The following is a 14,374-nucleotide window of genomic DNA, read 5'->3' on the forward strand; positions in this document are numbered from 1 at the left end:
TATCCTGAGCCAAATCTATCCAGTAGATACCATCCCATCCTATCTCTCTAAGATCCATTCTAGTATTGTCTACCCACCTATGCCTTGGTCTTCCCTGTGGTCTCTTTCCTCCTGGCTTTCCCACCAATATCCTATACGCATTCCTCGTCTCCCCCATTTGTGCTACATGACCTGCCAACCTCATCTCCTATCTCTCTAAGATCCATTTTAATATTGTCTACCCACCTACACCTTGGTCTTCCCAGTGGTCTCTTTCCTTCCGGCTTTCCACCAATATCCTATACGCATTTCTCGTCTCCCCCATTCGCGCTACATGTCCTGCCCACCTCATCCTCCTTGACTTGATCATTCTAATTATACTTGGAGAAGAGTACAAGTTATGAAGCTCCTCATTATGCAGTTTTCTGCAACCTCCTGTCACTTCATCTCTCTTCGGTCCAAATATTTTCCTCAACACCCATCAAATAGCTCCTTATAACTATTAATTCCAGAATTGTGAAAATTAAATTAAAAGTTAATTATAACGTAAATTCAGTTCTACTGCAAAACATTTGTGGACATTGTAATTGAAGTGGAGTTTGAAGTATGTGTCACAATCTAAAAATCACAAATTTTACTAATACATTGCATGCAGCTTAAATTTTGTGTAATATTATACATTGATATGTTACTGTACATTTAGTTTTGTATGATCTCTGCTTTCTAAAGGGTTCTGACAATGGTGGATGACACAGAATTACTGGGTTTTTGGACTTTTCCCATCATCCAGAATTCTAGATAATAGAGGACGCGATGTTTCAAAAACTGGATGTTTTTCTGTCTTCAGGTGAGAAAGGCAGACTCCAGTTTCCGAAACGTCGTGTCCTCTATTGCCTAGGATTCTGAATGATGGAAAAAGTCCAAAAACCCAGTAATTCTGTGAATCTCTGCTTTATTCTATAGGGTTGAAAACTGTACTCATGCTTACAAGTCAAAAATCGACAGAGAATGTTGCTGTGCGCGTGCATGCATCTCTCTGGAACTCATTATGTTAATTTGCAGAATTGTTTATTGCATTGTGCAGTTTGCGGATGCAGAACTTCGGATACCAGGTTTACTTATTATTGATACACCTGGACATGAGTCGTTCAGCAACCTACGTAGTAGAGGTTCTTCTCTCTGTGATATTGCAATTCTTGTTGTGGATATTATGCATGGATTGGAGCCTCAGACTATTGAATCCTTAAATCTTCTCAAAAGCAAGAAAACTCCATTCATTGTGGCCTTAAATAAGATAGACAGGTATGTTAATTCACGGAATAATACAGCATTTATCATAGTTCAGATATCTGTGTCTTATTTCTTTAACTGATATGCCAGACCTTATTTAACCTTTATGATCCTTGCTCAACATTTTCATATATTTAAGTATAAACTAGGGTTTGCCTTGCTGCGCAGAATTGTACTTATAAAAGTTGCTAGTACAACTGTCGACAACGTAGTGAATAATATATTTATTTAAATTTAAATATAATGAAATTTAATGTCCATACCTTTCCTTTTTGCTATCTGCTTCACATGTGTATTGTCCTCACCCCTGCACGATATAACATAATCTTTCCTTGATGGCGTACTCCTGAAAACACCCCAAAATACAGAGATCAACATAACACTTGTTGCATTTAGTCATGATACTTTGTCTTCTCTCTTGCGCCAAACAGATATGACAGTTAATTCTTTGGGCTGAGGAGGTTGGTCATCATTATTGATTGGCCTCCTGTAGAACACTTCACTTCCATGTTATTCACATTTCAGAAAACATATGAAGAGAAATTCCCTAAAATGGCCAAAAATGACAAGAAATGCCCTTAAAGTCCAAAAAATTACCCCAAAAATGAAAAAATGACCTATAAAATTTACATTTCTGTAACCAGCAGCTCATATCCGAGATTTATAAATTTAAGAGCATCGCATAGTATACGAAGAAAAAAAGATGACATGTCATCAGAATCCGGGCCCTGCTTATGAGGCATGGAATTTTTCACCATTTGAGCAAATATCATCTTCTCATAAAGGACTCTGCTCTTTGTGGTTTTACCTGTAGAAATAAAAGTACTGTAGTCATGGATTTTATTTTCAGTGGCTGAGCATAGTTAATTTTGTTGTTTTACAGGCTTTATGACTGGCAAACAATGAACAGGAAAGATATAAGGGATATACTCAAGGCACAGGCTCCTAATACACAAATAGAATTTGAACACAGGACTAAAGAAGTGATTGTGCAGTTTGCCGAACAGGTTAGTATACAGCTTGTTGTTTTTGTTGTTGCTCTTGCTGCTGTTTTCATTGTTGTTCTTGTTGGATTATCAGTCTACAAAGTATTGGTTTTGAAATTATTGGCTTGAAAGAATGTGCATTTACACACAGCGTGTACATCCTCTCTATTGGTCATATATTGCACTGTTGTGAAGGCGTTCCCTTAATCATGGTTGCCAATCATCACGCTGCTGTGACAGCATACCTGCAGTCCTTACATGCAATTGTAACCAGCTTATAGCTGCTATAATGTTCTCCACTGCTCTCCACACACTTCCGTTATGACTTCTGGCTCCCAGTTATTTATAAACATCAACACTAGGAAGAGCATTCATAGCCTGAAATAATCAGGTTCCAGTTACATCTTATTCATGTGATTGCCCTCTTAATATGCCATTTACATTTGTTCAGCGTGTTGTCATCTCTAAGATAGCAACTCACTGTAGCTCTTGTTATGCTACAGGGAAAGTGATTGAAATAAAAGCTTTCTCATGTGTTTGAGGTTGTGTGGATGGTGGGTATGGGCATAAACGTGAGTGGCATGTTTGTTATGTTAGTATACAGAGTGTCCAAGGAAGAACAGTCAGTATTCTGGGAGGTCATAATATCGGTCATTCTAAGCAAGAAAGTGTGTAGGTTCATAGTCCTATTCCGGACAGTTTCCAAGCTAGAGCTGTTTCACTGTACAGTTAAAAAATTGTTAATGAGAAAGAGATATTATGTACTCTTTCTAAGATAGGCATTTATTGTTCAAGTGACAAATTTGGTACAGTTTACCTAGTGTAATACATTTTCAAAAATTCCACTATCAACATCAGTGCACTTTGTAACTCAACTTGTGTGAGTACATGGCATGTTGCTTGTCAGAGTGCATCTTGACATTCCTTTATGCTGGCGATAACATCCATCATCCACTTTTCTTATGTACCCTTTACTCTTCATCGAAGCCCTAAAGAAAAATCTAACAAGGTTAGGTCAGGAGATCTTGGTGGCCACTTAATGGTACTGCCAGTGCCAATCCAACAATTAGAGAAAGTATTGTAGCGTATTGATGCTACACCAGTGTAGCATCCCACTTCTGACACCAGTGTAGTGTGTTTTGTGTGTCACGCTACAAATAAATCTACGTGGTGTTTGATATAGCGGATTTAGTCCACTCGCTCACCTTACACACCTTGCAATCATTTGCTCTTGCAGTGTTACAATTACTGCTTACAATATCTCGGCGGTACTGGACTGTCTTCTCTGGCAGTTTATAGCAGACTAACTGTGCGAATGCACCTCGGTCGCTGCTGTGCAACAAAGCGTCTGTTATAACCATGGAGACCCCTGTTAGAACTACAATAGAGCGATTGTTGTTTCCTATGCAACGGTGTGTTCTAGCGTTTCCATAGAAGTGACTCTTCTGGATTCCAGACACATTACAGTATCATTGAGATGTTGCATCACAAGTCTGGTATAATGGGAAGGAGCTTCATCATGTTGAAAGTCCTGTTCTCACAGGACACTACAAAATTATTACCCTCTAGCAGGCCAGCAATTTCAAGCTCAAGGAACAGGTTAACTCACTTGAGCAGAGTCCACCTCGAGAAGCACAGACACTCGACAAGCCAATAAATTTCCCTCTTTTATGGAACCTGAATGTGCAGTACTGTGTTCACAAGAGTGCCATTGCAGCTTATCCTGAGCCAGATGAATCCAGTTCACATGTTCATACCATATATCTGTACAATCCATTTTAATGATATCCTTCCATTTACACCTAGATCTCCCAAGTATTTTTTCTTCCTCCAGGTTTCTTCCATGTTTGCTCTATGTCAATTGCACCTTATCTGCAGTGAAGTAATCTCAAAGTTTCCTACTGTATCCACAAGAACATGTCATTGGATCCTATCCTGTGCAAGCTGAACCCAATCCACATCCTCATACACTGTATGTATAAGATCCATTATAATTGTATCATTTTTTTACATATAGATCTCCCAAGTGATCTCTTCTCTTCAGGTCTCTTCCGTGTCTAGTACATGTCAAACTGACTTGATCCTCATTGAAGCCTTCTCATGCGATCAGACTTATCACTGAGGAGTTGACACATTTCAGAAACTGCCTGTGAAATGTCATACATTGACTTCACATTGGCATGTCTGGTCACCCAAGAAGCCTTCACTGTATACTGTCGCTGTGAGAACTCCTTTTATATCCATTACTTTGTAGTTCAGAAGATAAGCATATCTACATATTTCCATTATTTTTAAAGACAGTTATCCTTCATGTCTTCAATATTCATATTCTCTGCTTCAAATTATTTGGCATATGTTTTAGGTTGTAACTTTGAGATCTCAAATTTGAAAATAAATTTGACTTGGATTTTGAGCAGTCCTGTACTTATAATGTGGACTGCTTTTAGTCAGAATTGTATGAAATGGTATGTATATAGTGTAGTAAATGTATATAATGAAGCTAAATGGGCTAATTTCTTTGCAGGGATTAAATGCTTCTCTCTTCTATGACAACCCTGACATCCGCAGCTATGTATCCTTAGTGCCAACAAGTGCCATAACAGGTGAAGGCATTGGCAATCTCCTGGCGCTGATCGTTGACAGCTGCCAGAACATGCTTGCCAAGCGGCTTATGTACTCTGAAGAACTGCAGGTAATATCTGGAGAATATTTGTGCATTAAAAAACTAAGTTCCTGGACCAGCTTCATAGGTGCTTACATCACATAAATAAATTCCTTCACATTGCTTGGTATACAGAAGCCAGTGAGATTGTTAAGACCATAACTAGTAGCATTTACCATATATGATGTGAGAATGTAGACTGGATTCCCCTGTCTCAGAATATGGTACAGTGACAGAAAGACATCAAGCAAGGATTTGGGTTAAATAAGAGGTAGGAAATTTCTTGACTAGCAGACCAATATCACTTCAAGAAGTATTGGTGTATGACTTAGATGTTGGTCATAGATATTCTGAACTTTACACATTTTCAGGTTGCTACTATCAGAAATTTCCCAGACAATGTCAAAAAAGAATTACTGGCTGCCATGTCCTTCAGAATTGTCTCATTGGGAACGTATACAGCGATCCCATAATTTTTTTCACCCTTCAAAAGCATTGTGGAACCATTTCCCTTAATGCTGTGGAGTACCGCTTGCAATTCCCTTTGGATGTCGGACACTTTTTCAAAACATCGCCCCTTCAGTTTCATTCTCAATTTGGGAAACAGAGTGAAATCACAAGGGGCTAAGGCTGGTGAGTAAGGAGGATGGGGAATGATAACCATGTTGTTGTCACAAACTCTGGTTTTCAGGGACATGTGGATGTGCATTGTCTTGATGAAGGAGGCAGTTGTGGTTGCACCAAAGTTTTGGTCTTCACACATGTTCTCTCTAACACCTCAAAACATCACAGTAAATGTCAGAGTTGACTGTAGTGTTAAAAGGAACAAGTTAACGGTAAACAGTCCCCTTCATGTAAAAAAAAAAACAGTGAGCATGATGTTTGTTGAACTGCAGACCTGCCATGACTTTTTTGGTTCTGGTGACTGTGGGCTCTTCCGTTGCGAAGATTATTGCTTTGTTTCTGGATCATAACCGTAAATCCAGCTTTTGTCAACCATTGTGATCCTAGAGATATTCATAAAAGTTGGGTCCTCATTAGCCTTCTCTCGTAGCTCAAGACACTGTTTACATGCAACCGCTTTTGTCAAGCGTCGGCGAACAAACTTCTCAGCAGTGCACCGCATGTTCAATTTTCTGTTAAGATCTCCTGGCAAACTCCATAACTGATACCAGCAGTGTCTGCAAGGTCATGGATTGTTTGGCAACGGTCTTTATGGATGAATTCTCAATTTTTTCCCAACATTTATGTTGTTTTGCTGCGAAAAACGAAGTCAAGAAAACACTTGTATAAAAACAATGTGTTTTCACAACACGGTATCACGTCACAGACTGATGTAGTAGATTTGCTGAAGTGTGACCTTGGCCTTCTCTCTCATCATTCACCAAGTCAGTTACAACAGTAACAGTCCAGGAACTTTCCGATAGCATCTCGTATGAGTGCTCATTATATTAAGTTTTATTACTTATTTTTCTTATATAAGTTGTGGTCATATGCTGATTTTCTCCTAGCAGCTTAAGAGCCAGTCTTTGAAAGTGGTCTTTCTCTTTTGTTTTAAAGGCTACAGTATTGGAGGTAAAAGCAATTCCAGGTTTGGGAACAACAATTGATGCTATTTTAGTCAATGGGAGGCTCCGGGAAGGTGACACCGTAGTACTAGCAGGAACAGATGGACCAATCGTGACACAGATTCGTTCACTGCTGATGCCTCAGCCAATGAAAGAGCTTAGAGTAAAGGTGAGAAATTTGGAAAATGCTTAGTTTCGAATGATATAGCAGAAATTCACAAGTATTGACACTGAAAATTGTATAACACAAATTTGGTTGTAATTGACGAACCTTTTTCAACATTACAAGGATACAATCATTTTCTGTTCACTTCAGTTAGTGATACTGAAAAGGTGAATTAATTTTTTTTTTTATTTGTTCTTGATTCTAGAATGCATATGTGGAATACAAGGAAATTCAAGCAGCACAGGGTGTTAAAATTGCAGGAAAGGAATTGGAAAAAGCAATTGCAGGTGAGGTCATTACTATTAAAAATATAAAAAGTGATGTATTGAAATTTAAATCTTGCAAAAGTAGGATACTTTATGATTATTTTATGTGTAACAGAAATGTAACAAATTCCCTGGCACACAATCATAATAATCATAATTTATCAGGTGCGTGTCTAGAATTGAAGGAAGTGAAGAACCATAGCCTAGTACGCTAAGTAACACCCATCTGTCTATTCCAAAGTGTCACTTGTGTACTCTAGGGCTGTATAGTTTAAGCTATAGAGCCCAGGAGTATACAAGTGAAGAACCATAGCCTAGCAGGCTAAGTAACACCCATCTGTCTGTTCCAAAGCTTCACATACATCATGACTGCTAATCAACACCAAGCTAACATGGGGAAGAAAGGACTACACCCTTATAGTGCTTTTGACTCCAACTACATTTTACCTAATTTTACGTAATCTACATTATACTGTAGCAACTGTATAATTTTATGATTTATATCACTGAATTCGGCACGGGTAGTAGACAGAAACGATTGCAAATATGGGCCCAAATGTTAAAGTGGTTGCAATTCAAAAACACTTGTATTTTATCATTCGATGATGACCAGTTGGATGGTCGAAACATGTAGAGATTATTAATAAACAGTTGAATAGGTATACATGCTTAGAGTTTCATCTGCATTGTGAATATCCTGAGGAAAATCCCATTACAGTAACTCATTTAGGAATGGAACCCAATCTTCAAAGACATCTGGATCCACTTCAGGTGATTTTTGGACGCTTTATGCATTCTGATGCCTCATCTTGCATCAGATCAGTGAAACCACCCTTCGGAACACCATAAGTTCTCAAATTTGAATCTTGCCATGAAAATATTGGCTTTTTCTTAGATTGTGGGTCCATCATTTGGAACACCAGCTGATCTGTCCTGGCAAAACCACATGAAGAGCATACATTTCAAGTCTCTATTCTCTGAATTCCCCATTCATTTCTGTTTTTCCAGTCTTCCATTGCACAGAACAGCTGGCCATATTTTCGCTTTTTTCTTCAGTATCGTAAGCTGTATTGAAGTTAATCCATGCTACCTTCCTATTTCAGTTTTTGAAGAGCTATCGTCTTCATACAGACAAATTATTTCAAACTTTCTAGTCAAGCCTAAGGTTTTCCATTGCATTGCCATAATTGGGGTAGAACTTAAACTTGAAACTCGGACAAAGAAAAGTTTCCAACTCTTATCATGTGACAGTGACACAAGCTTCTGGATTGAAGAGGAAGTTTGGAGGTTGTCACATGATATACATTTTTGAATGGTTGGAACTTGGAGGGGGTAAGCTGCCACTTATATGCAAACTTGACGGTTACTGGGCATTTTAAATTATACCATAAAACATTTCACCAAGTCATGCATGGTGCACAACTCTGAACAATGGTTGCTATAACTGTTGACTTGCAATGGGTAATAGGAAACCTGTTCCCGATCCCTTCTCACCCTCCTATCTACATTTACTGAGCCTAGGCCAACCTCACAGGTGGGTGGCAGCAGGTTGCAGATTCTGCAGTGCAGCCTTTTTCTTAGATAAGGGTAGGGCAGGCAGGGTTGATTAACAGGGTTATTACACACTGCTAGTAATAAATGACTCCACAAGACTTCAAGTGCAGTTGCTGCAAAGAGTTAGAGAAAAACAGTGACACCTACTTAAGAATCACTGTCATGAAGAAGATGCAAGGATATCACCTCTCAGGGTTACTGGATTTTTGGACTTTATCCATCATATGGTATGTTGGAAACTAAAAAGTACACAACATTTCAGAAAATGGATCTGTTTCCATGCTCAGTTGATGGGTGGAGACACCTACTCTGTTGGGTCCATGTCTTCCACCTTCCACCTGAGAGTGGAAACAGATCCATTTCCTCAAATTGTATACCTTTTTAGTTCCTAGAATTCCAGCCAATGGAGAAAGTCCAAAAACCCAGTGGTTGTGAGTCTTCATGTACGTAGGTAAGTCAATAAGTAAGTTACAAATGGATATAGAATTTAAACAAATAAGAGTACTGATTTGAAAAATGCTTTTATTTCTCAACATAATCTCCCTGTACATTGAGGAACTTGTCCCATTATTTCAAAAGCCCCTGAAAACCAGCTGCATAAAATTCTTTGGGCTGCTGTCAGAACCAGGCGGTGACTTCCCTTTCTACAGCTTCATTGTCAGGAAAATGTTCAGTCGAAAGATGATGTTTAAGAAGGCCGAACAAATGGAAGTTGCATGACAGGTTAGGTTTTCACAAGGTCTGTGCACGATGGGTGCCATGCATGCTGACCACACAACACAAATGCAAGAATGGGTCCAGTATTGCAGCATCTCAATCACTACCACGATGAAGGACACGATATGCTAGCCCGAATTGTCACAGGTGATGAGTCTTGCTCCAAGCGACTTCCATTTGTTCGGCCCTCTTAAACATCATCTTTCAACTGAACATTTTCCTGACGATGGAGCTGTAGAAAGGGAAGCCACCGCGTGGTTCCAACAGCAGCCCAAAGAATTTTATGCTGCTGGTTTTCAGGGGCTTGTGAAATGATGGGACAAGTGCCTCAATGTACAGGGAGATCATGTTGAGAAATAAAAGCATTTTTCGAATCAGTACTCTTATTTGTTTAAGTTCTACGAGGGGCGTTCAAGTTCTAAGGTCTCCGATTTTTTTCTCAGGACTGGCAGCAGATAGACACATGCGGTTTAGTTTGAAATATGTGTGTACTCTTTGTGAATGCATGACAGAGATGGCAGCACTGTACGGCACAGAACTCTAGTGGTGGCAACGAGAGTGAGGAGTGTTTTTGATACTTAAAATGGCGACGTTTTCGTTACAAGAACAGCGAGTAATCATTAGTTTTCTCCACTTGCGTGGTGCAACACCCATTGAAACTCATCACCAGTTGAGTAAGACATGTGGTGATGGTGTCATGAATGTGAAAAATGTACGTTCATGGGTGCAACAGTTCAAAGAAGGCCGAATGTCGTGTGACAATGAACCATCTCGGCCTCGCACCAGCCGGTCTGACAACATGGTCGAGCGAGTTGAGAAAGTTGTTTTGGAGGATCACTGATTGAGTGTGGAAAACATCACCTCCAAAGTTGGCATTTCCGTGGGATCTGTGCACACAATCCTGCATGAAGACCTGCGAATGCAGAAAGTGTCCTGCAGGTGGGTGTCACGAATGCTGGCGGACGACCACAAGGCTGCGCGCATGGCAGTTTGCCAGGCGATGTTGCCACATGATGAAAGCATGAATGGAACTTTCTTTTCATCAATTGTGACAATGGATGAGACATGGATGCCGTTTTTCAATCCTGAAACAAAGCGTCAGTCAGCTCAATGGAAGCACACAGACTCACCACCACCAAAAAAATTTTGGGTAAGCGCCAGTGCTGAAAAAGTGATGGTGGCCATGTTTTGGGACAGCGATGGCATAATCCTTACTCATTGCGTTCCAAAGGGCACTACTGTGACAGGTGCATCCTACCAAGATGTTTTGAAGAACAAGCTCCTTCCAGCACTAGGAGAAAAGCGGCCGGAAAAGGCTGCACATATGCTCTTTCACCAGGACAATGCACCAGTGCATCGGGCATACGCGACGCAGCAGTTTCTTCATGAAAACAACCTTGAAGTAGTTCCTCATGCTCCCTACTCACCTGACCTGGCTCCTAGCGATTTTTGGCTTTTCCCAACGATGAAAGGCACTCTCCATGGTCGCACATTCACCAGTCATGCCGCTATTGCATCAGCGATTTTCCAGTGGTGAAAACAGACTCCTACAGAAACGTTCGCAGCGGCCATGGAATCATGGCATCGACGTTGTGAAAAATATGTACGGCTGCAGGGAGATTACGTCGAAAAGTGACAGAAGTTTCAAATTTTTTGTATGATTATTGTGTGAGAAAAAAAAAACGGAGACCTTAGAACTTGAACGCACAACGTATATCCTTTTGTAACTTACTAATTGACTTACCCTCGTACCATCATCAGAACCCTTCATAATCTAAAACACCTCATTTTATCCAATAGTTTTCCACATATGTAACATTAAGAAACCAGTGATTTTTGTCACTACAGTGAAGTCCTTCTTGTAAGCAATATGCACTCTGTTATGGTTTCACTCTCTTGAACACATATGATGTGTCAACTTCAGTAATGTAAACTATCTATTTTATAAATCCTGTATTTCACATAGTGACTGTACAGTGAAAAAAATTGTTGATCATGTCTTATTTCATTTTATTGCTACCAATAAATTCATAGGATTCCCAAGAGGTCATATATTCTAACTCTGTCCATATCTAATATTGCTTTACTTCAATAAGTGGATCACAACTAGTATTTTTGACACAGTACAACAAATGTAAGATTTCAACAATAAGTTGAAAGATTGACAACTTTTTTTCTGTCTTATTCTGTCCAACTTGAATCTCATACAGAATGGGTTTCTAAGTCTCAGAATAAGGTCTGCGCAGAACCAGATATCTGGCTACTGCAGTTCCAAAACACAATTTAGTTTGTAATATTTAATTATGAATATTCATCTGTGTAGGCCTCAATCTTCAGGTGGCTCAGAAGTCTGATGAGGTCGATATTTTGCGTGAAGAAGTTTCTCGGGATTTGCGGTCTGCTCTTAGCAACATCAAACTGCAGGAGAGGGGTGTGTATGTGCAGGCTTCAACACTTGGCTCACTAGAGGCCCTCCTTGAGTTCTTAAGGACATCCAAAATACCAGTGAGTACATAATTTCATTTATACCATAGTTTTTCTACCATTTCTTGTGCATTTCTAGGCTTGTGTCTTTGTGGATCCATGCATGAATTGTATGAAATGTGTGCATAATGGAGGAATCACATCCCATCTTTTTATCTGCATATTTGTTGGAAACTACTGAACAACTTCAAGTGGAGTCACTGTGGTCAAGTGCTGGGATAGTTCTTAAATACAGTTGTAATGGCTTCCATCAGTATCCTCATCAGTTCATTATTCACAGTTCTTCAGTCATTCAGTACCGTATAGACAGACTTAGAAATGTACTGCCAGTTTGTGAAGCAGTGTTTCCTTTTTCATTCTTAACTGAATTTAAATAAAATAAATTATATACGTACATGGTTCAAAATATGCTATGAATTTTTGTTAAGAAAGTTCTCTGCAGCTTGTTGATTTTATGGTGGTTCTTTGAGATGAATTTTAATATCAGTTTCCGATAATATTTCCCAAGACACTGCATCCCAAATTTAGGAAATTGTTGGGTTAACTTTTTGGGAAATGTGATTTTCTGCTCAGCATAATGCTGGCACCATCAGAAAAAGTACGGACTTTTTGACACATATCTGTTGATGATTTGAATGTTCAGTTTAACTTTTGAACACATTTTCTGCTGTTGTTTAAAAAGGCTGTAATAGATTGATAAACATAAAGTATTGCTTCAGCTGGAGAATTCACTTCTGATTGTACTGTGGCCCATGTTAGGTGGGTTCCGGTCCCCACGGCATGGCACATCCTCAGGTTGCAGATGGAGGGGACACCTTCCAGTTTTGGAGGGAAGCTGCAAATATATTGAATAAGCAGTCGTGGACAGCCAACAAGGGGTGGCCCTCCAGCTTGGGGGTTGGGCGTGGAGCTAACAACTCCTCACCGTTAAAAATCATTATGTTACGAAAATAAACACAAAACCTCAGAACTGAACAGATTCTTTGGATAAACGACCTAAGCTAATGAAAATGAATATGAGATTTGGCACTTGGAATGTACGAAGTTTGTATAGGTCAGGTTCACTCAGGGCAGTGGCAGAAGAATTAAAATATAAGTTAGATTTAGCGGGAGTACAGGAGGTCAGATGGGATGGAGGTGGCATCGCACCAGCAGGAGAGCAGGAGACTATACATTTTTCTATGGAAAGGGAATGAAAATCATGAATTAGGTACAGGTTTTTTCATACATATGAGAATCATATCAGCAGTTAAGAGGGTAGAGTTCGTTAGTGATAGGATATCATATATAATACTAAAAGGTCGCTGGCATGTTATCTGTGTTATGAATGTTCACGCCCCAAGAGAGATAAGATTCATGACATAAAGGATAGATTCTATGAAGAACTAGAATACGTATTTGATAAATTCCCAAAGTACCCTATGAAAATTTTGTTAGGAGATTTCAATGCCAAGGTAGGGAGGAAAGACATTTTCAAACCAACAATTGGGAATGAGAATTTGCATGAAATTAGTAATGATAATGGAGTTAGGGTTGTATACATTGCCACATCAAAAAATCTTACTGTCAAAAGTACAATGTTCCCACATTTTAACATCCATAAATTTACTTCGACATCTCCTGATGGGAAGATACACAATCAAATAGACCATATTTTGATAGACAGGAGACGGCACTCAAGTATACTTGATGTCCGATCATTCAGGGCAGCAGATTGTGATACTGACCACTACCTGGTGGTGGCAAAGGTTAGGGAAAGACTGGCAGTGAGCAAACAAACAACACACAGAGTTCATATGGAGAGGTTCAATCTCAAGAAATTAAATGAGGTAGAGGGTAAAGAGCAGTATTGTGTTGAAATCTCAAATAGGTTCACGGCTTTGGAAAACTTGGAAACTGAGGTGGATGTTAATAAAGCTTGGGAAACTATTAGAGAGAATATAAAAATGTCTGCCAAAGAGAGTCTAGGTTATTATGAACCGAAGAAGCATAAGCCATGGTTCGATGAAGGATGCTCAAAATTATTAGATCAAAGAAAGCAGGCCAAATTGCAGTGGTTACAGGATCCAAGTGAGTTAAATGGGGATAATCTGAACAATATAAGACGTGAAACCAGCAGGCATTTCAGGAACAAAAAGAGGGAATATTTGAAAGACAAAATTGATGAGCTTGCAATGAACAGTAAGAACAAGAACATTAGAGACCTGTATAGAGGAATAAATGACTTTAAGAGGGGTTACCAGCCTAGCAGTAACTTAGTGAAGGATGAGAATGGTGATCTGCTTGCAGATTCCCACAACATTTTGAATAGGTGGAGGAACTACTTCTCTGTTATTGAATGTACATAGGGTCAGTGATGTTAGGCAGACAGAAATCCATACAGCTGAGCCGTTAGTACCTGATCCTAGCCCTTTTGAAGTTGAAAGTGCTATTGCAAAATTGAAACGGTATAAATCGCCAGGTAGTGATCAAATTCCGGCAGAACTTATTCAAGCAGGAGGCGAAATATTACGTTCTAAGATCCACAATCTAATTACTTCTATTTGGCATAAGGAAAAATTGCCTGATCAGTGGAAGGAGTCTATTATTGTATCCGTGCACAAGAATGGTGATAAAACTGACTGTAGTAATTGTCGGGGGATATCACTGCTATGAACTTCATATAAAATTTTGTCCAATATTCTTCTTTCAAGGTTAAGTCC

General features: G+C 39.3%; 1 protein-coding gene across 2 annotated transcripts in view; it reads left to right on the forward strand.

The window, feature by feature from the left end:
- LOC111862710 (eukaryotic translation initiation factor 5B) overlaps positions 1 to 14,374 on the forward strand; it is a 114,305-nt gene that overhangs the window by 20,953 nt on the left and 78,978 nt on the right. For both annotated transcript variants that reach the window (XM_023848331.2, XM_023848330.2), the window contains exons 12-17: positions 1,064 to 1,281; positions 2,153 to 2,276; positions 4,780 to 4,947; positions 6,478 to 6,654; positions 6,857 to 6,938; positions 11,512 to 11,693. In XM_023848331.2, the coding sequence (XP_023704099.1) occupies positions 1,064 to 1,281; positions 2,153 to 2,276; positions 4,780 to 4,947; positions 6,478 to 6,654; positions 6,857 to 6,938; positions 11,512 to 11,693 (951 nt within the window). The remainder of the gene's footprint in view (positions 1 to 1,063; positions 1,282 to 2,152; positions 2,277 to 4,779; positions 4,948 to 6,477; positions 6,655 to 6,856; positions 6,939 to 11,511; positions 11,694 to 14,374) is intronic.

This window comes from Cryptotermes secundus, unplaced genomic scaffold (assembly GCF_002891405.2).
Source record: "Cryptotermes secundus unplaced genomic scaffold, Csec_1.0 scaffold5, whole genome shotgun sequence".
NCBI lineage: Eukaryota > Metazoa > Arthropoda > Insecta > Blattodea > Kalotermitidae > Cryptotermes > Cryptotermes secundus.